The following is a 25,980-nucleotide window of genomic DNA, read 5'->3' as shown; positions in this document are numbered from 1 at the left end:
CTGTGCATTACCGAGGGTCACACGTTCAGTGAAAATCGGCTGCCAGCAAATGTTCAGTGTTTATTAAATTAAAACTAGCTACTTTAACAAATATATTATAAATCACCATCTGATTTGGACCATAGTAATCCAAAAAGTTAATCAAGACTGACTGGACTCTAATGAGAATAGAAGAAACATGAACACACATTGGAGATTTGCATTGGTTTGAAGTCCCCCTTAGTAAGGATGGATTTTTTTTTTTTTTAAATGATGGATGGATGGATGAGGAAATGAAAAGTGAAGAGGGGTGGGCAGAGATGGATTCCAGTACAGGATTCCTGCAATATTGCATCAGTCTTTGCACCCCTGGATCACTAGGACATAAGTCTGTGGTGTCTCAGTCTCCCTCTAAGTGCATGTTACAGTTGGTCCCCTTTGCTTGCACCCTAAAATGCTCAGATAACACTGTGATGGGAAGGACACAAGGACAGACACATACAAGGATTGCACTGGACTAGAGACTGAACTCCTAGACTCTCTCTCCAGGTAAGGATGGAGGCATGCAGGCAGGGCAGAAAGTTGAGTTGATGTCCGCATTGTATGCGTTCACAGAAAGGCAAAAGCTGGATGTGGAAGAGCCCTATTTGGGCTTCTAGTTCATGCTCCTGTCAATATTGTCCCCTATTGCATATGGTCTACTTTTACATGCACTGAGTTAGAAGCTGTGATGGGGATTGTAATGAGACAGAGTGGCCTCCCACTGAGCCAGAGAGGAAGGGACCACTCTCTGAACCCAGATGGGTGGAGCCAGGCCATGATCACCCTTCCCACCAGAAGTCAGGTGGCAGGACAGGAAGTATAAAGGGCAGGTCCTCCTGGAGCTCAGTTTAGCTGCAGTTGCCAAAGGAGACAGATGCCTCCTGCCCCGCTCCTGAGCTGGGAAACTGCAGCAGATCCCTGCCAAGCTGAACACTGACTAGAGCTGCCTGCTGCCAAGGCACTGAGGAGTTGCTGGGACTGCCACTGGCATTCTACCCCGATGAAATGGAGGACCCCCCATGGATCCAGGTACACCCTAAGGGGAGGGTAGGAAGTGGCCCAGGGGCAGCTGACCCCAGTCTGGCTGTGTTGCTGCCAGAGACCCGGTCAGCATGTTGCACCTGGATTCCCTGCTGACCCAGCGGTGAAATACTTCACCACTGTTAAGGTCCTGGGTCAGGGCCTGGTGGAGTCAGGTGGGCTGGGCTCTCCTATCCCCGGCCACCCCACCCCAGGGGTGGCAACCTCCCCTCTCTAGGCCAAGAGGCCTGTGTTTGTCAGCTGGAGCTAGGACACCCAACACCTGTGCTGCCCTGCCCTGACTGTAGGCTGGAGCCTTAAACTGCTGTCCCACCCTAACTGAGGGCCCAGCCTTATAGACTTGTGCTGCTCTGCCCAGATCATGGGCCAGAGCCCCTAACTGTTTGCTGCTCTGTCCTGACTACAGGCCATGGCCATAGACTGTTTGCCGCCCTGTCCCGACCGAGGGCCTGGGGCCCAGAGACTGATTTGTGGCTCGGCCTGGATTGCAGGCCAGAGCCCTTGTCGAAGCAGTGCTTTGCTAATTCCCTGACTGTGTGTAACGTCCAGTGAGGTGGAGTGGCCTCCCACTGACCCAGAGGGGGAGGGACTACTGATAACCTATGGCAGGGTTCACATCATACCAATCTTGAAAGGGTTAATGAGGCTGAGAAGGGAGCCAATTAACTTAATAGGTCACATCTGAGGGGAATTAGGCTGGATAAACAACCCCTGATTGGCAACAGGGCCCAACTGAGAAGGGACAGGTGGGATTATGAGAGAGCCAGGAAGTTGGCAGCAGAAGTGGCTACAGTCACTCTGTAGCCTTAGGGGGAGAGAGGAGGAAACCAAGGGGAGAATAGAAGCAAATCATAAAGAGAGCACCCCGAGTTGCACAGAGAGAAGGGCAGGGCATGTGGATGAGCAGCAGAAGGGGGTGATAGACCTGGCAGAGCTAATCCCCAAAGTGGCTGGGAAGAGATGCCCCAATGGTGCGTGAACCCTGTGACAGGAGCCTTCTGCCTTTTCCCTTGAGAACCTATTGCACAGTCTGGATGTTCTTCCAGAAATTCAGCCCGAGTTTTCCTTTGAACTCATCCCATTGCACTTAGTAATACTCACTTTTAGTACCCTAAACAATTCCTCTTCCTCACTGTGTCTACTGCCTTCAAGTATTTGACAAGTATGTCTACATTCCCTATCCCCAGTTTAGCCATGTTATGTACATTTAGATTTTACTCTCTATCTATTTAATAATTCTTAATATGCCTTTCTGGTATTAGGGGCTCCAAACTGAATATAACCGCAACGAAAATTGTCGCTGTCCTTATCCATGACAATGTAGACCCACCCAGAATTCACATTAGCTCTTCTGCTACCACATCACAGTGCAAGCTCCTATTTTACTTTGCTGGCAACTACCAACCCTAATAATACCTTGTTCAACATGGTTACTCTTCAAGTGTCTCACTTGCACTACTTGCATTTTTTCAAAGATATTAGCTTTCCTTTGTCCATATTACTCTCAAATTTACACGGTACTTTATAAATACAGATTACAACAGGTTCCATTGTAGAGGTTCAGGCAATTTCATTTCTTGCCCATATTCCTAACTTCATTAAGTTTGTCATTTCTATGTCCTCTTGGTATCTGCATTATCTCCTGATTTAGTATCAGCTGAAAGCGAATGCTCTATTTACATCATCTCCCTGATCATTCAGAAAAATGTAAAATAAGCCTGGACCTAACGCTTATCCATGGGGCAATTCCAGTTCTCTGTCTGAAATTACTATCTTTAATCTGCAGCCCTCACCTAATTTTCAGTCCATATGGCACTGTTCATAACCAAATCAGTTAAGTTAGCTTTAGGAAATCTGGCTTGAAAATATGTCAGACCTTCAGTGTTTTTGTGGACAGACAACATCACAAATACCAGCTGGCTGGTCCTGGGGACTGATGAGCAATGGATTCACTCAGTTTCAAGCAGCTACCAAGCTACTCTGAGAACTGTAAGCATGTACTACACCAAGAGTGTGCAAACAAAGAGCAATGCTGGCTTCTACTCCATTGCAAACAGGGTTGGGTTAAGTCACGGGGAGGGGAAATCAGTTTTTTAGCACTATCCTAATCTTCCAGGCCCTCATTTGTTTGCCAAATTACAGAACTCTCTCATAACTGGCAGTGTTTGCACTGAAGTGGCTCCAACCTCGAACTGAAGGCTATGTCCTAGGTTAGAGGTAAGATGCACTGGTTGAATTGGAGAGGGAAGGGGCATTACATGTCATTACAATTAGTTCCTCACTTTGAGAATCAAATTCTCACACACACACCATCCTACTGTCTCTACCCTATCTTTCAGTAAGATACAGTAGTCACTCATTTTTTTCTAAATTAAGCTAAGATTATTTATGCTCAAATTTAAAGAAAACTTACCATACTATTCCTTGTGCCCCTGATCCTATAGGTTTTAAATTTTGATATCGTTTCAGTACAGTGAAAGTAGAATCTCCAATCTCTACGCTGTAGAAATTGCTGTCACGTTTGCTTCTGCTCATGACGACAATTTAGTTAGAGCGCTTCATCCAAAATTCGCTCTCAACCTGTAAAAACAAAAAAACAATTGTAATTGTCAAACTTTGGTTTTCTAAGTATCAAATACAAAAGGTTACCTTTTCAGAGGATTTCTTTGCCTAGATCCACTTTTGTCAATTGTATAGGGAACATCTCCAGTGAGATGACACTAGATCTGCCACTCTGAGCTTTAAGACTGTAAGGCAGGGGTTCTCAAACTGTGGTCCACGGATAATTCCCTCTAAGGTACGTACCTGGGTGGCCACACATGAGTGAATGAAGGGCCACTCACCTAATTAGTGGACTCGCACAGGCATGGCTCCACCTTACATGCGTGTCTTCTCCAGGGTCCAGGCACCTAATTAGTGAAGTGGTGGCCTTGGGGGGAAATAGGGGGAAGTGGGCAGTGGGGTGAGAAAAGCAGGTGCGGGGAATTTGAGACATGCAGGCCTGCGGTGGCTGGAGAAATAGGTGACTTTCCCCAGCTCCAGGGCTGCGGCTGCCGGGAAGAGACGGACCTCCTTCCCAGCCCCAGCTCTGTGCCCGCTGCGGTGAAGGAGAGACCTCCCTCCTCCACAGCCCCAGCCCAGGGGCTGCCACGGCAGGGAAGAGAGGGCACATCCATCGCATTAGAAAGGTAAGACTACTTGTATTAAAATATGAGTTGTGTGCTTTTAGTTACAGAACAAAAAAAGGTGTTTTTTTAATATGGTGCTTTTATCCAAAGTGCTTTACAGTAGTTCGCTAATGGTACAAACATTTGGAAAGATTAAGTAGTCTGCCAAGACCCTCACCAATTTTCAAGTGGTCCATGGAAAAAAAAAGTTTGAGAACCACTGCTGTAACGTCTTCAGGACAGAGACAGTGTCTTTGTACATATCTGTCCAGCCCCAATCTGGATCAGGGTCCCATGAGGGACTACTGCAATAGAAACAAACTATTAATATACCTCCTAAGGTCTGATTGACAGACATGGACAAAAAAAGAAGTGATCAGCGAAAGGAAGGAAAAATTTTTTATCTTCCTTCACAGGAAGAAAGGAAGTCTTACCGTAGGATACATATTCCTTAAAGATCCCTAGGTTAAAGTTGCACCAACAAAGAGTCAAAAAAAAATATTAATGTTACGTTATGCAACCTTAACTCTCCTCTTTTCTGTATATGCACTGCCAGAGTCTTTGAGGTTAAATACTATTTCTCTCCTGTGCATGGTTGTGAATGAATTTTGGATGAATGCTAACTGTGCAATCTTAATGTTATTTTAATACAGGTTTTGTGTGGAATTAATAGTCAATGGTTCTTAGAAGGGTATCTAATATTAAAACCTCTCACACATTTGATTAGAACAAGAAGTGTTTGACTCTAATGGCTAAGAAAGAGCATGTTTAATACATTACTTTAGTCATTTATTCAGCTGCTTAACAGAAACAATGACAGGTTCTTAGGTTCTATGCAGCATTTTATTTATTTGTATTATATATACTTTATTTTAAGACATTTGAAAATGGGGACAATGTTTGATTCAGAGAGAGAATCAGAAATTGGTGTTTGTGGTTAATCTATATACATAGAAGTCATACTTTTGGTGTAATCTATTCAAATGTGTTCTAAACTTAGAATTCTTCAAGAATCTAAAAGTTCAGCATATTCAGTTCTCAGTTAGCTGTTCTGCATTCAATTCAGCTACCAGCTCCAATAAAATAAAGGGAACTACAGAGGACTAAAATGGTGTATTTTTAAATTTAGTATATTTTATAATCTAAAAAACTGCCATCATGGGCATCATCTATCTGAGAAGAAAGGCTTGTGAAACTAGCTCTTTGCAACTGTTAAATTGTATCTGTGTCACACAAACCTCAAAAGGCTCAATTCACTAACTATAGGAGCTGATGTCAGCTCACTGAAGAGGATGTAGAGGTTCCCCTTCATCAGCAATATGGAAAGCCTCACTGGAGCAGACAGGACTGTCATGAAGACAAGAAAGGAAAGCTGTATAAAAGTTCTGAGCCCACACCATAAACAAAGGATGGAGACAAGTATATGGATCTGTATTTACTTCCCTTAGGCCTGTAGTACATGACTCCACCAGTGGCGGCTGCTCCTTTCTCCTGCTCTGTAAATGCTCATCAGGGTTTTTTCTTTGGTCTCTCTCTCTGCTCATGGATGAGCTTACCTGCTCGCCTGGCTTCAGCCTCAAGTTATATGGTGACAACTCCCACATCTCCCACCCTGTTCAGCCTCCAGACTATGGCTTTCTGACAAGTGCTTTTGTAACTCAAACCTAGCAGTGAGCAGTCGCTGCCTCTTCCCACAATCCCCTCATCACCCTTTTCACTGTCAATCCTGCTATCCTAATACCCATGCTTGGTGTCAGCTCAGATTCCACTCCCCCACACCGAGCCTGGTACCAGTTTTGGTGGGTCTCTTCCTTTACAGCAACATTTCTAAAAATCTGTCCTGTCCTCCTCATTGCTATGTCATCTCCACCTCCACTACAGCAACAGCTTCCTCGCTGGCTTCTCAGATGGACAACTTGCTCCCCTCGACCACACCCAAAATGTTGTTTTTAGGGATCATCTTCCTCATGACCTGTTTGAAGTGCACACAGATAACGCTGCTGCTCAAATTCTCTCACATTCTGCATCCCTAACCTTCAAGGCTCTGCACAACTCCATTCCTTTTTCCACCTCATTTCATCCTATTTCCCCCCTTTACATGGAGCAAAGAAAACAAGCCCCCAAACTGTTTCCTTTGTATACTTGGGTTTTTCTTCCAAGATTCCACTAACACTTCAGCCTTGTTATATTAAGGGATAGCCACCAGGAATCAGCAAAACTGCACAGTAGTCAACACCAGCTAAGCTGCAATTTACATCACCTGAGCTTACCTTCTGTATAAACAAGGCTGTAGTAGTTTCCCCTTCAGTGAACGATTATCACCTTCTTTTCTGTTTTGTTTTTAGGAGGAGGAGTTTAAAAAATACATTTAAGAAATAAGCCACCAGAGAACAATAAAGAAACAAATGCATCATTTTGAGACTGGACCTTCATATAGTGCACCACAGCATTACACAGCTGATTCCAGACCCATGAGATTTACCACAGAATCCTCCTCTCCTGGGGGTACAACTGTGAGCCAGAATTTAAGCTTTTATTTTTTAAAATACAATTTGGTTCTAGCCCTCATAGCTGTCAACATAACTTGCGCATGAACCAACCAAACTGAAGTAACATTGTTTTTTTCAGTCTGCACACTGTATGAAACAATAGTACTAAGAAGTATGAACAGCCCCAAGTGTCTTAATTCCAAAACCTAATGATAATATAAATGTCACTTTAGTTTACTTGTTTTAGCACAAATGACCAGGAAATGGTCACATTTCAGCCCCACACAGCCTCCGGTGGCATATTCGTTAAAATAACTACAAAAACCCTTTTGGTTTAAGCCATTCAAAACTTTCATTTGTGGTTCCATAGTAGGTACATCACCGCTTCAGTCTACAAGGCTGAAGTATTTTTATACTGTCACCCCATATCATTTGTGGAGCTTGAGTGAGCAGATAAGTGCTGTCTAAAAGGCACAAAGCAGAGGCAATAGCTGGGGAACTAAAATTACCTGCTAATCTGTCCTTGAGACCCACCCCAGTAGTAGGGGCTAGGACAGAAGAAGAATTACCAGGCCAGAGGCCTTACTGACACACCAGGGCAATCAACAGCAGGTCTGGATAGCCTGCACTTAGCTGGGCCCCCAAACATGTGCATGGAGAGAGACATATGTTTGGAGAAGGGGAGTGACTCCAGGGCACTGGCTATAAGCAGGAGACACAACCTACTAGTTGCTCCCTGCAACAGAGGGGGAGAACATTTGTTTTTCAGTCAGGCCTATGCAGAGCACCCAGAGAAGAGACTGAGCCCCAATACTATGCTGCGCCCACAATGGTGCCTGCCAACTGAGCCCAGTGGGCCTCCTCTGCACCGGGAGCCAGCTAGAGACCCACTCCAGCCAAAAGGGACAGCTACCAACTTTCCAACAAGGAATGCACTAATCCTCCTGATCCATCTCCAACTCCACTAGCCTGTAGGGAAGCTTGGGGTGCATTTTCATGGTTTTTTGAAGGGGGTTCAGAAATTAAGGGAGTGTTTAATTATTGCTGTGTGACTAGTTAGTAGTTATCCCCGATTCCCTTGTCTTTCTCCTCTGTCCTTGGTTCCTGACCTTTCCTGTTTTTATTTAAATTTGCCCCATTCTTTCCCTGGAATAAAACATTTGCCTATTCTTAAAATTGGTTCCCTGTAATTATCTGCAACTTCCTAGAGGTCATAAGGTCTACTATATTATGTACCTGGCCAGTAGGTGGCATCACAAACTCAAAGAACCCAGGGTCAACTGATGCTAAAATGGATCAAAAAGCTCCTGAGAAGGGAGGATTAAAGGGTTCTACTATATATGGTGACTGGGAATACTTCAGGAGACAGACACAAATATATAGGTAGATTACCTTTTAAAAAAAAAAGTGCATGTACTGTGCTTTTGGGTAATGTGCTACCTCACTTACGTAACCAGAAGGTCATGCCAGTTAACCATTAACAGTGGGCATTTTACATTTTTTTGGTGTGCGCTTAATACTACCAGCAAACTACAAAACTGCAGAAATCATACCGTTGAAAAACGGACACAGTAGGGAATGCAAGTATTCGGAGAACTCATAATCACCCCAAGCATATGTTGTCTGCTTTTATCCCTGGAATGGCAAATGCGTTTCCAACTGCTGTAGGAGATGGCATACAGTTTTAGTAACAGGTTTGGAATAGTGCTTTTATTCTTAAATTACATTAAATTTATTCAACTAAAAGTGTTTGTATTAGAACTTGCCACGGGCACTGTGGTTACGTGCTGATTCTTCTAGGTAGGGGAATAGTTTATAGCCAATATTATTTTTTAACAATGAAGCCATAAAAATGCATTGTGTATATGGTGGTTTCAGAGGACAATAGCTAGTGTATGCCAAAAAGCGTGTGCACTCATTTTCCATGCAATGTTAGTTCATAAATTTTCAGTGACTTTGCCTGCTTCAAGTTTTTGAGTGCCTACAGATTTTATTCTTTAGTTTTAAGTATTACTCTGATGTTAACCAGAGCCATTTCTTCAGAACAGCTGTGATATTATTTAAATAAGGGTTCTGGGTTGTGACATTTGTAGGAATCCTTGTTTTAGTAGTGAGGTTGCTGATGACAGATGGCTAAAAGGTTCAGGTAAATCCACTCTTGCAGAAGTGGAAGGTGAATGCAAACAAATTCCTGGTAATAAGTTTTGCATTCAAGCTGGGTTTTTTCCCTCCTTGATACATAACCATAATTCCTTTTTAAAATTAAAAGCTAGTTTTGTATCTGGGATTAAAGTTTGACTATCAGAATCTCAGAGGTTTTCCCCTATATTCACAGATTCCAAAGGCCAGAAGGGACCATTGTGATCATCTAGTCTGACCTAGACAAATTAGAGGACTAGGCCAAAAGAAATCTGATGAGGTTCAACAAGGACAAGTGCAGAGTCCTGCACTTAGGACAGAAGAATCCCATGCACTACTACAGACTAGGGACCGAATGGCTAGGCAGCAGTTCTGCAAAAAAGGACCTAGGGGTTACAGTGGACAAGAAGCTGGATATGAGTCAGCAGCGTGCCCTTGTTGCCAAGAAGACCAATGGCATTTTGGGCTGTATAAGTAGGGGCATTGCCAGCAGATCGAGGGACTTGATCGTTCCCCTGTATTCGACATCGGTGAGGCCTCATCTGGAGTACTGTGTCCAGTTTTGGGCCCCACACTACAAGAAGGATGTGGAAAAATTGGAAAGCATCCAGCGGAGGGCAACAAAAATGATTAGGGGACTGGAACACATGACTTATAAGGAGAGGCTGAGGGAACAGGGATTGTTTAGTCTGCAGAAGAGAAGAATGAGGGGGGATTTGATAGCTGCTTTCAACAACCTGAAAGAGGGTTCCAAAGAGGATGGATCTAGACTGTTCTCAGTGGTAGCAGATGACAGAACAAGGAGTAATGGTCTCAAGTTGCAGTGGGGGAGGTTTGGGTTGGATATTAGGAAAAACTTTTTCACTAGGAGGGTGGTGGAGCACTGGAATGCGTTACCTAGGGAGGTGCTGGAATCTCCTTCCTTTGTGGTTTTTAAGGTCAGGCTTGACAAAGCCCTGGCTGGGATGATTTAGTTTGGGCTTGGCCCTGCTTTGAGCAGGGGGTTGGACTAGAGGGCCTCCTGAGGTCCCTTCCAACCCTGATATTCTATGATAAGAGACCATATTTAGCATCTCTTTGGTAACAATTGCTAACTGAGTAGGATTTTTCAGTGGTTTGCCTGAACGACAGGTATAGCAGATGAATACCCAGTAAAATGTGGTCATTAAGTAACGCTCTGCTCAGCACTTTACAAAACAGAGTTGCAGCCCCCAGGATCTTACAATCTAACAAGAACAAATGCATGAAAACCACACCTCACTGAGATCTGACTGCAGGTTTCTGGACTGGTAACATCACACCTGCCAGTCAGAGAGAACAATGGAGGTGGCTTTTAGCACAACTCCTACTGACATACAAGCACTTGGTTGCCAAAACATCTGACCTACAAACTGCTTCAGTTAATACCCAGAGTGTGGTAATTCTAACAGGTAACCCATCAGTCTAGAACACCCTATGCATGAGGCTAATTAATGCTCTCCTCCCTCCCTGACCATTACTCCCCCAAACCAAATAAATGATAGGCTTTAATAGGGTCTTTACTGAGTTACTTTGTTGTTCTTTCTGCTGCTGCCCTCCTGGGCATACAGAAGGCCCACCTGTTCTTGCTGGGCCTCCCCCACCCACACACCTAGTCTGGTCTGCTCTGTGCCCTGCTTTCCCATTCCCCTCTAGAGGAGGTGACAGTTGTCCCTCACTCACCCAAATAAATTTTAAGCTTGCTCAGAGCAAGCAGGTTTAATCAAGCCTCAATTCAAGTGCAAGACATTTTTGCATCAAAGGGTTAAATCAATGAGAACAAAATTTCTACTACACTTGGATTGTTTAACTGGAGGAAGGGAACATCTAATTTAATAAATAAAGGTTAAACGATTAGTTTTCGAATTTGAAATCTTTTAATCCTATCCAAAGAGGTTTTGTTTAAAGTTTTACCAGAGCTATTCCAATGTTCCCCAAAGCAATTGTTGACACTTTGCCTCACAATCTGGAGTAATAGTTAAGCAATTCAGAAATGCCCCTAATCCTTCCAAATCTCAAGGATTATATGACTGTTAATTCCACACAAAATATAACAAATTCATAGCACCAGCAGTGTAATTATGATTCTGGTTTAAAAAAAGAATTGGGTAGGTGTCTGAGGGAGATGATTCAGTGACAACCAGGCAGCTGTAATTAAATGTGCCTGCACCCTGTTAAAAAAAATATTACCAGTTTAATTTCACCATCAATCATGACAGTTAGCATTGGAAAAATCGAGAGAAACGAATAGGTAAAGAACAAATTAGCATTTCAAGTAACAGACCGCAAAATCCATACAATAATATTGTACTAAAACACTAAAAGTTAAAATCCTATATCCTGTATATTAGATTCTTTTAAAATGATATTAAGAGGCTTGCCTTCTACCTGAACGAAACAGAACATAACCCAAAACTGTTCTACACCTTTCCTTTATTCAGACTACCCTGTAATTTAGTCAATTCCTTTAGATGTAGGTGTATACTTATTCAGTTCTTTTGTCAATTAAAGAACCTTAGTGAGCTATGGTTTTCAATCCATGCTGATTCTAATGATACATTCACATTTTGAGCCAAGAAACTCTGCTGCTGGTGAAAAAATCTCCATATTATAAAGGTATACTTCGTCTATTTTGCAGATCAAAATGCTAATCCCACTTTGATTTTGCTGCTTCCCAAGCTCCAAACGTAATTGGCCTTCATAGACTTGGAATTTCAAATGTTCCTCAGCTGGCTGTCTTCTAATCATTCAATTTTATTTTCAAGCCCTGGGAGTTGAGTAAGAAAATGAGACGGAGAGCCTTTTTCCAGCACTGAGATTGCAAGTACATAAAAATTGTTTAGTGGGAGAAATACAAGAAATAAGCCACTAAAAATAAACAGCCCTGCTCTCCTGCTTTCAATAAAGCTGAACATATCCTGCATGCTCAATAAGCCATTACTTCAGGGAAGGGGATTATTTTCAAATCCTGTACAGAAGATAAGGGGTTGAAAGAATTCATGAGAAACTTCACAATAACAGGCACTTTGGAAATCAAACTAAGCACACCACAACACAAACAAAAACAAACACACAGGCTAGATCTTGTTGGAAATGTTTCCATCTAACAAACCAACGTGTATTGACCAGCTTTAGCTCTACTTTCCACGCTTAATGTTTCATCTTAGTCTTATACTTATATATAGTGCCTTTCACTCCAAAGGGCAGCCACCACTGAAATACAGACTCATCTGCGGTGGAAGAACACTATTGTTTAACACCCATCAGAATGCTACACTGTTCATGGCATGAGAGAAGGATGAGTGTACTAAGGCTGCCAATTTTGGTTGGACATATTCCTGGAGATTTCATCACATGACAATCTTTAATTAAAGATTAATCTTTCATTCCTAGAGACTTCAGGACAATCTTGGAGGGTTGGCAACCCTAGTGTACACCCAACTAACTGCAAGGTAATATCTGGTATGTATGCAGGAAGCAGTTATCCAATCTAACAGCAAAATAATAAGTACTTTAGTAACAGGGCCTGGGATTCCACATGTAGCCAAACTGATACAATTCAACTATATGTAGCCAGAACCATTGTGGTTAGGTTTCTTATTGGTTCCTTAATTGAATACATAATTTTCCTGTGATGCACATCTAGGTTCATAGTCACTGAAGCACAGGAAGGCATAAACCATGTCTCCCAATGCCACCAGCGAATAAACTCTGAGGAAGGGCAGACCATGTCACTGGCAAGCTGGGGAGAGCAGAGGGAAAGGATAGCAGTGAATGTGCTTTTAGTTTACAGCTAGGGTACGTAAACATGGCTCCATGAGCACATTCCACCTTGTTATCCCGACCAACGCCACACCAATTCTTGGGATTATGCCTACAAATTGCCTGGAGAAGGGGAACTCATGCTTGTGTTGCACCTTCTCTTCCCACTGTGATGAGAGCTGAAAGAATAATTGATGGGGGGGGTGGTGAGCAAGTTGGTGACCAACCCCTCCCCCCAAAATCTGAAAAAGAATTCAGTTCATTTCAAACAAACTTTTTTTTTTGGGGGGGGGGGAGGTCGGTCAATTAGTATCAACAAAATAGCTAATCTGTAAAATGTCCAAACAATTTGACATTACAATTTGACATATACATTTGATCTCCCCCTCCCCCCCAATTTTTTTTTAATTTGTCCAAAACTATTTGACAATTTCAACCCAAATTTGCTAAATAGTTTTGGTTGCCCTTAAACTGTATTTTTCAGCAAATTTATTATTAATCAAAAAACTTTTCCCCAACTTTAAGTTTAAACACTCACCCCCTTTTTTAAAACACGCACCAAGAGTCTGATTCTGTATAAGGCTCTTCTTCCCCATATAAAAACAAAACCCCACTTCTTTACATCATCTTTTCAACCATGCACTGGGACCCTGACACCCTAAGCCTAGCTGAACATGCAGCATGTCAGAGAAAGCTACCACGGAGGCCAAGACATAAGCCTTCTTCCTAGCAGCTTAAACTTAGCTTCCAGGACCTCTATCATGTATCGCTGCATCGTTAGTACCAACATGTACCGTGACCACAGGTTCTTCCCCAGAAGTTCATTTCATGATGCCTGCCACAAGTGAAGTGGCAATTCTCATTGTCACCACATACCCAACTCTCCCACGTTTCTCATGATCAAATTACCTACCACCACAGTCTGCCTAAAGTTGGGCATCTGACCAGTCCATGCCAAAAATGGTCAAATATTTTAAAGCACTATTTACTAGAACAACAAAAAAAGAGCAAGACTTTATGGTCTCCAACAGGTTTAGCCTTAGATACTTGTGCCTAATTACAACAAAGTTACTTTAGTTATTTTAACTTAGATAAATGTAACAATAAAATCAAGATCTAAAATATTAAAGAATTACTTTTTTTCGCAATGTTAGGTTAGCATTTAAATATGAACGTTACCCAAGATTGAACACTTACAAAAGAAAAATTAAATTGAACAGAAATAAGAACAAACCAATTTCAAAAGAAAAGTCATTTTAAATGCACTTTTACGAGGCAGGCAGCAGGCTAACTCTTCAAGCAGCTTAACTAGCTTTCACTTTGTGTTGGAGGATGAAGTTTCATGACTGTGAATCTCCTCTCCCTCCTTTTGTAGTTAATTTCTGTATATTTGTCTAGTCAGTCTAGATTGTAAACTCTTTGGGGCAGGGAGCAAGTCTTTTAACATGTTTGACCTACCATAGTAAACCATGATGTACCATTGACTGTCTGGCACACAAATAAAGATATACATACAAAGAAGAGCTACAAGAATGTTAGGATTAAAAAACCTGCCTTATAGTGATTGAGTTCCTTGAGTCTGTCTATTTAGTTAAGGAGGTTAAGGGGTGACTTGATTACAATTTATAAGTACTTACATGGGGAACAAATATTTGATGATTGACTCTTCAGTGTAGCAAAAAAAAAAAAAAATATATATATATATATCAACAGGAGCAACTGATTCTTCCTAAAAGTGTGGGGAAGGGGGGCACAAGGTCCCCCCTCTGTGGCCCCACCCCTGCCCCTCTTCTTCCCCACACGATACCACCCCTCGCAAAGCCAGAGTTAGGCCGGAAAGCCTGGGCCCCTCCACCTGCCTGTGTGGCTCTTACCCCAACTCGGCTCCGGCACCTGGCCTGGGAACAGGGTCTCACTGCTGAAGAACCACAGCCAGACCATGATAAGAGCCATGAGGGCAGCTGTGGAGAGCCATGTACCCTCCCTCTGCCCTGGGCATGTGGCCTGGAGGTTGGGGACACAGGCCGGGTGCTGCTCTTGGGGGGAGGGGGGGCACCCCAGGCATGTGGAGGGTCTGCAGCTCCCCACAGCTGCCTGGGCTCCCCAGGCCAGTCTTATCCAAGTCGGGCTCCAGCTTCCTGCCTGGCAGGACCTCGGCCCATGGCAAAAAGTGGATAGGCCAGGCCCATCCACTTTCACAAGTGGGAGAGACATGGGCCTTTGCCCACCCACCCCCCATTCCAGCCCCCCTGCAATCCAAAGGCTGGGAAGCTAGATACATTTTTAAGAGTGAGGGTAATTAACCATTGGAACAATTTACTAAGGGTCATGGTGGATTCTCCACCACTGACCATTATTAAATCAAGAGTGGATGCTTTTCTAAAAAATCTGCTCTGGGAATTATTTGGAGAAGTTCTATGGCCTATGTCAGTGGTTTTCAATCAGGGCCATGCATACACCTGGGGTACGCAGAGGTCTTCCAGATGGTACAACTACTCATCTAGATATTTGCCAAATTTTACAACAGGCTACATAAAAATACATGTGAAGTCAGTACAAACTAAAATTTCATACAGACTAACTTCTTTATACTGCTCTATATACCATACACTTAAATGTAAGTATATTTATATTCCAATTGATTTATTTCATAATTATATAGTAAAAATGAGAAAGTAAGCACTTTGTCAGTTATAGTATTGTGACACTTTTGTACTTTTATGTCTGATTTTGTAAGCAAGTAGTTTTTAAGTGAGGTGAAACTTGGGGGTTAAGCAAGACAAATCAGACTCCTGAAGGGGTACAGTAGTCTGAAAAGGTTGAGTGCCACTAGCCTGTTATAGACGAGTAGGGTGGATAAAAATAGATTTTTTAATTTAAATTAGTTTTTTTCCTCAAAAAGCATTTTATCAAAAAAAAATCCATCTAAAGATAGTTTTGATTAAGCTACATTACAGCTCAAAGATATCTCATCATGGAATGGGCATTATAAATTCTAATTCTATAGTATGAGACAATATATTCATGTAATGATTAAGAAAAGTTTTGTAAATGAGTTCCAAAAGTTCATGGATTAGGGACCCAATCTTATGGGGTTACAGGGGCTTCTGTATAGATTATTTAGGTTAATCTTTCTATTTACCCAATGGCACTCAGTGCTCAGTCTAGAAGATACCATCAGAGATGCTTAGTTTTGCAGTTCTCAAACTGTGGATTTGTGTCTCCAGAGATAACATGCTTGTTAACAGCAAAAATGTTTTTAAATATGTAATATATATATAGGTGAGAAATAACAGACCTCAACCCTACTGTCCCTCTGCAAATTTGTGTACACAGAGTCAATCCCTTACCTCTCTCTAAAAGTGCAAAGTTTCAGAAAGTTCAATGAACAGAAGATTGGTGGGGGCAGAACAGATCTGGACAAGGAGAAGTAGTCTGGAGATAAATGTGAGAAGGGAGGGACAGGCAGTAGAAACAAAAGTGAAACTGTTTGAGCAACATATTCCAGAAGTCTTGAGGTCTTTCTGAGTGCAGCCTTCATTGATTTAAGACCAACCATACCATTCTCTCACTAGAAGGGAAAACCTATAATGGCAGCAGGCCAGAGGCAGATTTACAGTGAAACACAGGTTGCCCTGGTATAGGGCCCTCCAACGACAGGGGGCCCCAGGGCTGGACAGCTGCAGGGGCAGAAGCTTGGTCCTGCCAGTTCCTGGGGCTCCTGCTACAGGCTCCCCCGCACAGCAGCAGCCAAGCTCCCTCCTCCCCCAAGCGTGCCGCAGCCCCGCACTCCTTCCCCCTCCCCCCGTGCTTCCCCTGCCGCCACACAGCTGTTTGCCTGCGTTCAGGTCACTTGGGGAGGGAGGGGGAGGCGGCGGCGAAGAGACCGGGGTGGGGGACGACGGGGGGACTTGGGGAAGGGGGTGGAATCGGGGCAGGGCAGAGCAAAGGTGGGCCCCCCCACTCCCCCTGCATATACCCCCCAGCCCCCTGCCGTGAGCCGCTATAGGCAGTGGGCTGGGAGCACCCCCACACCCCCAGCCCCCTGTCCTGACTCCTGCACCCCCCTCACACACCCTCAGCCCCCTGCCCTCCAACTCCTGCACCCCCCCACATACCCGCACCTCCACCCCGAGTACTAAATGGGAGCTCCTGCACCTCCCCCCACATTCCCACCTGCACCCCTCGCACCAAATGGGAGCTGCCCCAAGTAAGTGCTCCACACCCCAACCCCCTGTTCCAGCCCTGAGCCCCCTCCCGCACCTTAACTCCTGGCCAGACTCTACACCCGAACCCCCAGCCTGCACCTTAACTTCCTCCCAGACACTGCACCCCCAGCCCTGAGCCCCCTTCCTCACCATAAGTCCTGGCCAGATCCCGCACTCCAACGCTTTTTTACATTTTTTTTTTTTTTTTTATAAAGCGCTCTTATCCAAAGTGCTTTACAATAGTTAGCTCACGGTACAAACAATATTTGGAAAGATCATTAAGTGGTCCGCCGAGACCCTCAGCGATTTTCAAGTGGTCTGTGGAAAAATAAGTTAGACCACAAAAACAATCAAGGTACCACACTTTATTTTCATTTACTTCCTATTAATTATAGGCGGGGAATGAAGAAAAAAAAGAATGAAAAATGGGGGGGTGGGGGAGAGGAAGAAGGAGAGAGACAGAGAGAATGCTCTTCTTCTTGGTTGGGTCCTCAGGAGGGGCCCCAAAAATGAAGCTGAGCACAGGGCCCCACTAATTCTAAATCCGCCACTGCAGCAGGCCATAAAAGAGACCCACTTTGGAATATTTTAATGAAGTTCCTCTACCTGTGGGGAAGACAGGCATACATGCAAAATGCAAACAGTGCAAGAAATGCAAGGCCTGGTTGCCTGAATGAAACAACATCATAAGAAGTGTTCCTTCTCAGAAGGAAGCTGCGTCGAAGATGATGAAAGGAACATGTCTGAACATGCAGGATCTTCAGGTTGGTAAACTTTTTTATTTCATACTTCTTTCTTAAGGACTGTGTCTTCCTTCTGTACTATTTTTGAATTCTCATGTTTGAGCAAAAAATATAGTTGTTATTCTATGGTACTATCATTTTAGATGCAGTTGTGATAAAAAAATAAATAGCTGAAGTAGGCAGATCTTCCTTTTACAATTAAGTACTGAGTGTCAGTGAATGCAATGAGTAATACTAAATGAGCAGTATGGTAACAATAATTGAACAACTGCATTGACTTTTTTGTTTAGGAGAATCCATCCTCAACATACAGGATTCTGAAGACTATCCACCTTCAAGATCACCATCATTTTCTATAGTTTCAGAGTTATCTGCCAATGATAGTGTTTCAGTCACATCATGTATGTCACATAGCCACGGTATATCACCTGTAGCAAAAAGAAAAAAAAAATCTCCATCATCCAGAAACAACCATAGATAAGTATGTGATAAGAACCAGCAGATTACAAAAAGAGGTAATTGATGAAAAAATTGCCCAGTTTGTTTATGCAACAAACTCTCCTTTCCGTATGATTGAGAACCCACACTTCATTAACATGGTTCAGTCATTAAGACCAGGATACAGTCCACCCAACAGAGCAGATGTCGCGGGCAAATTGCTGGATAAAGTGTATGAAAGAGAAATTAAGCAGTGTGCAAAAGGTCTAGAGGGTAAAATTGTTAACCTGAGTCTTGATGGGTGGAGCAATGTCCACAATGATCCTGTTCTATGTGCTTGTGTGACAACAGAAGAAGAGAATGTCTTCCTTACAGAAACAATTGATACATCAGGAAATGCACACACAGCAGAATACTTACAAGAAGTAGCAGTAAAAGCTATAACAAACTGAAAAAAATTCAAAATGTCTAGAATGCAACTTGATCACAGACAATGCTGCAAATGAGAAGAAATTATTTAGAAGAGAGTCCCAAGCCAACAACATACAGTTGCAGTGCTCATTTGATGCACCTCCTAGCCAAAGACTTCAGTGTTCCAGAAATGAAGGCTAATGTTGTTGAAATTGCAAAATAATTCCGTAACAACCACTTTGCAGCAGCTGCTCTGAAAAAAGTGGGAGGAACCAAGCGAACTCTCCCACAAGACGTGCGATGAAACTCAGTAGTGGACTGTTTTGAGCACTATCTCAAGAACTAATCTGATGACAGTTTGTGAACAAAATCGTGAAAAAATAGATGGCACTGTCACAGCCAAAGTTCTCAACATTAGGCTTAAGAGAAATGTTGAACACATGCTGAGTATCCTGAAGCCTACTTCTGTAGCCTTGAACAAAAATGCAGGGAAATAGCGGTTTTATTGCTGATGAAATTTGGAAGGAACTGAGTGAGATCTTAAAAAGAGAAATAAAAAATGACCAAGTTAAATTACAAGCATTAAAAAAAACAAATGGGACAAGCACTATCTCCAGCTCATTTTCTTGCAAATATTCTCAATACTTGGTACCAGGGTCAAACCTTAACTGCTGAAGAAGAGGAGTTGGCTACGACATGAGCATTCAGCAATCATCCCTCCATAATGCCAACCATAATAAACTTCAGAGCTAAGGGTGAACCATTCAAGAAATATATGTTTGCTGATGATGTTTTAAAAAGAGTCACACCAGAGACTGCTGAAGTGATCATCTCACTTTAAGTAGCAGTAGCTGGTGTAGAAAGAATATTTTCTTCCTTTGGACTAATTCATTCCAAATTGAGAAATCGTTTGGGACCTGAAAAAGCAGGCAAGCTTATTTTTTTTTTCCAGATTATGAACAAACAGGAAAATGAAGGTGAAGACGACTGTTAGCTGCAGAAGCCAATATTTTAAGTTTCTCATGTTGTCCTGGCTGACAGTCTATTTGTTTTTTGTTTTTAATATTTAAACTATTTTAGTTAAACAATTTTAACAAAAACCTGATTTTTAAAAACTTGAATGTTTAACTAAATTCAAAAATTCATATGCTTGTTTTGTTAAATTACAAGTTTGTTGTTGATAAAAAAATCCAGAATACATAATGTTATTTTCCTTAAATAAATAAATTTAAATGTTTGTCTGGTGATGTTCTCCTCCTAATACAGCATAGCAAGAAAATCCTCCAAATATTAATGATTAACCTGTTGAAATGGAGATAGTTCACCTCCCAATGACTTCATAAATATCTGCTTCAATTACCTTTGGTAAGTGAAATAACCAAACAATCTTTCATTTTCTGATAGACCTGTAAAACTAATCTGAAAAGTTTTCAAAATAAATCACTTTAAAAATGTATAGTGTGTACCTTCTAAAAATGAAATCTACATCTATCTGAGTTGTGAAGAATATGTATTAAGGTTATAACAACCAACAAGAATGCACTTTTATGTAGAAACTCATGATTAAATCGAGTCTTCCTGACTAGTGATTTAAATCAAATCCACTCTGTCAGGAGGTCAGACTATAGGATCACAGTGGTTTCTTCTGGCCTTGGAATCCATGAAACAGCTAGAACAAACATTGTGTGTAATATTCCAGACAAGTCACCCTTTCCCCAACAGGTGGCATTGTTGTACAGTGAGCGATAAAGACATTTAAGTAGGCACAATGATGCTATCAACAAGGTAGGCCACAATTTACAGAGTATTCTTGCTGGATATTTGACAATATTTGACCACAGTCAAACAACAGGTAGTCAACTGACCAGTCAATTGACTAGCTTGCCAAAACCGTGCTGGCCTTTGTCTCGGTGCATGAGGAATTGCCAGCCTCCACTATCTCAATTGGAAGGAGGGCATTGTTCCTCCTTTCCACCTAGGTCCCTTCCATTATGAGACTAGCTTCCTCAACTGGAGGATTAGGGGAGTCAGCTCTGATGCAGACCCACTCAACAGCATCCCTATATGCTGCATCTACATGTAGTTCCACCTCTCTGTTTCTCCAGGTCACCAACTCTAGCCTTTTAGCCTCAAGATACTGCGCCTGAGAACTGCTTGCTCCAGTGCATACATACACCACACGGTCATAATGCAAGTGGTTGCATATTCTGCACTCTGTGCATTAAAATTAATAGTGCCCACCCTGACTAGTCTGCTGCTCATCTTTTGCCTACTTAGTGTGATAGACCCAGGCAGGGCTGGCTCTTCACTTTTGGCCGCCCCAAGCAGAGAAAAAAAACTGCCACTGCAGCTGTAAAGGAGAGAAGCTGCCGCCGATTTGCCGCCGCAGCGAGCGGCACAAAAAAGCTGCCGCCGAATTGCCGCGGCGGCGGGAGGGACTGCCACCCCAAGCACCTGCTTGGAACGCTGGTGCTTGGAGCCAGCCCTGGACCCAGGACAGTTGGGTACAACAGAGTAGTAGAAGACAGATATACTGGGCACTGGATTAGCAGTTTTCTGTTCCCTGACTGACCAGAGCAGGGACTGCTCCAGGCTAATGAGAACACCCAACTCCAATTAACCTGCAAAGAGTCAGGTGAAGCCATTAAGTTAATGTGAACACAGGACTCTAATTAAGGCCCTGGGGCGGCAATTAGAATGGGGCGGCAGTCCGTGTCCTGCGGCAGCAATTCGGCAGAAGGTCCGCTGCTTTTCCCACCGCTGTGGCTTTTGGGCAGCAGCTCTGCTGCGCAATTCAGCGGCGACTGCTTGGGGCAGCAAAATTGCTAGAATCGCCCCTGCTTCTGATACTATAAAAAGGGCTCACTCCAGTCAGGTTGAGGAGAGCCAGGGAGCCAGAGGAGAGGAAGTGAGGCTGAAGGACTCAGTAAGGAAGACACCCTTAAGCCATCAGTAAGGGAGCCCTAAGGTAAGGGTGAAGAAGAGAGAAGTGGGAGAGCTTTGCGGAAGTGACCCAGGGAAATGTAGAAACTCTGGCAGTGAAAGGTCGGCTGCCAACAGCTGCTGCCATTAGGGTCCCTGGGCCGGAACCCGAAGTAGAGGGTGGCCCCAGGTTCCCCCCAACCTGCCACTACAGAAACACCTCCTGGGAGGGGAAGATAGGCCCCTGTCAGAACAGGAGGCTAAATTATTATGGAATAAACCAATAGGGACAACAGAGACTGTGGGAGTTCTCTCACCAACCTCCCTCCTTGCTGGCTTATGATGAAAAGGGCTCAGAAGACTGTAACCCTGGCCCTAGAGAGAGAGGGGCTACATGCAGGGTCGTAGTGAGCCTCTGAGGCTAGCATAAACCGCCTGGAAGCGCGGGACCCACAGGAACAAGGTTGGAGCTCTGCCACAATAGTTAAACTGGGTTTTGACCAGCTAAAGATGCATTAAATTTTTTGTTGTCTGATTATTCAGGGACAGGTGTTGTCATAAATATAAAGGGAAGGGTAACCACCTTTCTGTATACAGTGCTATAAAATCCCTCCTGGCCAGAGGCAACATCCTGTTACCTGTAAAGGGTTAAGAAGCTCAGCTAACCTGGCTGGCATCTGACTCAAAGGACCAATAAGGGGACAAGATACTTTCAAATCTTGGGCGGGGTGGGGGGAGGGCTTTTGTTGTGCTCTTTGTTTACGTGGTTGTTCTCTCTTGGGACAGAGAGGCCAGACAGAAATCCATCTTCTCCAACCCATCCTAATCCAAGTCTCCAATATTGCAACCAGTATAGGTAAGCCAGGCAAGGCGGATTAGTTTATCTTTTGTTTTATGTGAATTTTCCCTGTGTTAAGAGGGAGGTTTATTCCTGTTTTCTGTAACTTTAAGGTTTTGCCCAGAGGGGGATCCTCTGTGCTTTGAATCTGAATACCCTGTAAAGTATTTTCCATCCTGATTTTACAGGGATGATTTTTACCTCTCTCTCTTTTTTTTTTTTTTTTTTAAATAAAATCCTTCTTTTAAGAACCTGACTGATTTTTCCATTGTTCCAAGGTCCAGGGATTTGGGTCTTTGATGATTTTGTAACCAATTGGTTAGGATATTATTCTCAAGCCTCCCCAGGAAAGGGGGTGTGTCGGGCTTGGGGGGATATTTTGAGGGGAAGATGTCTCCAAGTAGACTCTTTCCCTGTTCTTTGTTTAAAATGCTTGGTGGTGGCAGCATACTGTTCAAGGACAAGGCAAAGTTTGCACCTTGGGGAAGTTTTTAACCTAAGCTGGAAAGAATAAGCTTAGGGGGTCTTTCATGCAGGTCCCCACATCTGTACCCTAGCATTCAGAGTGGGGAAGGAACCCTGATAGTTTACTGAAAAACTAAAACTTCTAGAATCACACCTAACAGTTAAGCATTAAGGGGAAATGGACTCTAAATTTAAACTCCCACACAGTCAAAACTGCTCTGTGCTCACTCTGTCTGCTGAGCTCTCACTTGGCATGGAATCTCTTTGCTTGAGAAAGACCTACTGTTACCTAGCTCTGTAAACAGAGCTACCTAGAATAAAGCCTAAAGACCTTAGCTCCTTCGCCTGCTTATTTATTGGTGCTGTGTCTCCTGAGGTCTGACTTCGAAAAAGCCCAGCACAATCACAAGCTGAAAGAGCCTAAGGACTGGTCTACACACAAAAATTTGATAGTCCTAACTACATTGCCTGGGGCCGGGAAAACTTTGTGCTTTGAGAACTGAAATTAGGTCAACCTAACTCCTGGTGTACATGTGGCTAGGTGGAAAGAAGGATTCTTCCTTAGACTAGCTACTGCCTCACAGAGAGGTAGGTTAACCACTTCCATCAATGTAGGAAATGTCTATGCTACGACACTATAGTGGCACACTGTAACCTTGAATTTTAAAATGTTCCCAATTATTACATTGGTTTATTGCATTCTAAACTTTAACAAACTTAATCTTCAGGTTTGAGTCTCGAGGTCAGTTACAGACAATTTAAGTTAGTAGAGGACCTTGGATGACACTTTGAATGATAGAACTAAACTTTATTTAAGAGAAAAAATTATTAGTTAAGCAAAGAGGCATGCAATCGCCATTTACACAAGTACTACAATTACTCTCACATTCAAAGACAGAATGGTGTATCAATGGGTGATCAGGCCACTGACAACAGAATGAAGTATAACCCATAACTTAATGGTAACCCTTTTGGTGTTAACTGGGGCTCTCCGGCATTTTATCAAGGCTTCTCTTTTTTATAACCCATTATAACAGTAATTAACATTAAACCTACCAATTACCATATCTACATTTCTGCCAGCTCTTTACATTACACATTATTTAAATTAACATCTGCAGTCCTTCCCAATGCTATCAATACAGATAGCATTTTAATATTACAATCTAAATTCTCAAACACTCATTAGAAATCCTGCTAAAACCAGTTATAACCAAACATAGCCATAATATAACCCTGGGTCAAGTCCTTGCTAACTTTGATTTTCCCATCTCACGTCTCCAACTGCTCTCTAGCTTTTGCTCATACTAATACATTCAATTTCCCATACTCCTCTATACTTAGCCTACCTTAGGCCAAAGATGAATTTCTACTAATTTCTTAACGTAACACATTGTATACGCTACAACAGCTGCAGCTGTGCTGCTGTAGGGTAGACACACCCCAACACTAAGGGTATTTTTACACCACAGCTGGAAGATGTAACCACAGCTTGCGTAGACACGTCTGCGCTAATTCTGAGCAAGCCAGCGCACTAAAAATAGCAGTGGGGCCATGGCAGCACAGGCAGCGCCTTGCCATAGTCATCCGAGTACAACCGCACCGCAATACCAGCCTGCGGTGCCATGGCCACGCTCCTATTTTTAGCGCACTAGCTCGATCGCAGCTAGTGCATGTACATCTATACCTCCCAGCTGCAATGCCGACATACCCTAAGGGTTCAAGAATACTTGAGAAACCTAAACCTAGTTTAGAAACAGGCAGACTTTTAAAATTCTTCTACAGCTAGTCTCCATATGTGAGGTGAACGTAGTTAAACTAGATCAGATAAACCTGCCTCTTTAAAGTTTAAGATTCTGTTCCAGTTTCAAGTGATATTTACAGAAGCACATATGGGAAGAAAGAAGAAATGTGGAATTAAAATGTTTCCTATTAATGAGAAAGCTAACATTTGCCATCACCAGCAGGGAGTCTGCTAGAATGTTGTCACTAGTGGCGATGGGGGATGGATCCCCCCAAACCATCTTACTCTCCCTCCCATGGCAACTGCTGAGCTTTTCTTGAAGACATCAGGACAAGTAGGGTTTCAATACAGGTGTCAAAAAGGTGTCATACAAAAAGCATCCAGAAAGCAAAAATTGATTAGTTTCTGAAACATCTTCCCCCTTCTCTTTCTTAAACATCTGTTCAAATTCCATCAGAAGTGTTTCACGTTAAGGCAAACCAATCTGAGAACCGCATTAGTCTACTACTGCAGGCCAACACCCTACACAGACTACCTTACAGACATAGATTTGAACATCTTCCTAGTGCAAGTGAGACTGAATACTGTTAACTGAAGCCATTTTTGTAATATTAGAAAATAATGTAAATAAAAATCCCTTTGGCAGAGTGTCTCCAGTAAATTTAATAATGGATCGTTAAAGTTTTTCTATTGTTAAAACCTGCACCAATTCTAGGAAACAACGTTACGAAGACTGGAAATAAGAAATGCATTGCTGACATCTCAGGATCATAAACCACTAGTGCTCATGGTAAATTTAATGATCTTATGGCCCAAGAATAAGATCACTAGGCACTTTGTTTTCCCTGAATGAGTCACAGCTTTTAATTGACTCTGTGCCTCCAAAGAAGATTGTCAAAGCAATGAAATGTGTCATTTGCTGCTGCCTGCAGCCATGCCACCTTATGCTGTGATACAGTGGATCTCAAGAGCTAAGTGGAGACAGACTGGGTCAGTATTTGGATGAAATACCTCCCAGATCTATCTTCAGGCACCTCTATTCTACAGATGTAGCAGTCGCACAGCTGCTGCTATAGCATAGACAATTCCTACATCAACGTAAAAACCCCTTCTCCTCAAGAAATGGTAGCTAGTAGCAGTAGGAAGAATTCCTACATCAGTGTAGCCGTGCCTACATTGCGGAATAGGTCAGCTAAACAAGGGGTTCTCAACATTTTTCTTTCTGAGGCCCCTCAAACATGCTATAAAAACGCCACAGCCCACCTATGGCGCAACAACTGTTTTTCTGCATATAAAAGCCAGGGCTGGCCTGAACTCACAACCCTGGGTTTAGCAGGCCAATGCTCAAACCATTAGAGAGTAGCAATTGCCTGAGGCCCCACGAAGCTAAGTTGCTCAGACTTTGGCTTCAGCCCCATGCAGTAGGGCTTTGGCTTTCTGCCCTGGGCTCCAGCAAGTCTAATGCCAGCCCTCCTGAAACCTGCTCATGGCCCCCACAGGGGGCCCCTGGTTGAGAACCACGGAGCTAAACAATGGCGCTCATAGGTGTCAGTTTTTCACACCCCCCCCCCCCA

The 25,980-nt window shown here is 43.0% G+C and overlaps 1 protein-coding gene across 5 annotated transcripts in view; it reads right to left on the bottom strand.

The window, feature by feature from the left end:
- The window catches only part of MAPK8 (mitogen-activated protein kinase 8), a 112,819-nt gene that overhangs the window by 38,559 nt on the left and 48,280 nt on the right, over nt 1-25,980 (bottom strand). For 4 of the 5 annotated variants that reach the window (XM_074958569.1, XM_074958568.1, XM_074958571.1 and 1 more), the window contains one exon: nt 3,476-3,642. In XM_074958569.1, coding sequence (XP_074814670.1) covers nt 3,476-3,597 — 122 coding nt within the window. In that variant the 5' untranslated portion in view covers nt 3,598-3,642. Of the gene's footprint in view, nt 1-3,475; nt 3,643-4,407; nt 4,535-25,980 lie in introns of those variants that run through there. The other variant, XM_074958570.1, reaches the window with a different exon arrangement.

The sequence above is a fragment of the Natator depressus genome, chromosome 7, assembly GCF_965152275.1.
Source record: "Natator depressus isolate rNatDep1 chromosome 7, rNatDep2.hap1, whole genome shotgun sequence".
Classification (NCBI taxonomy): Eukaryota; Metazoa; Chordata; order Testudines; family Cheloniidae; genus Natator; species Natator depressus.
This window is presented reverse-complemented; position numbering and strand designations above follow the sequence as displayed.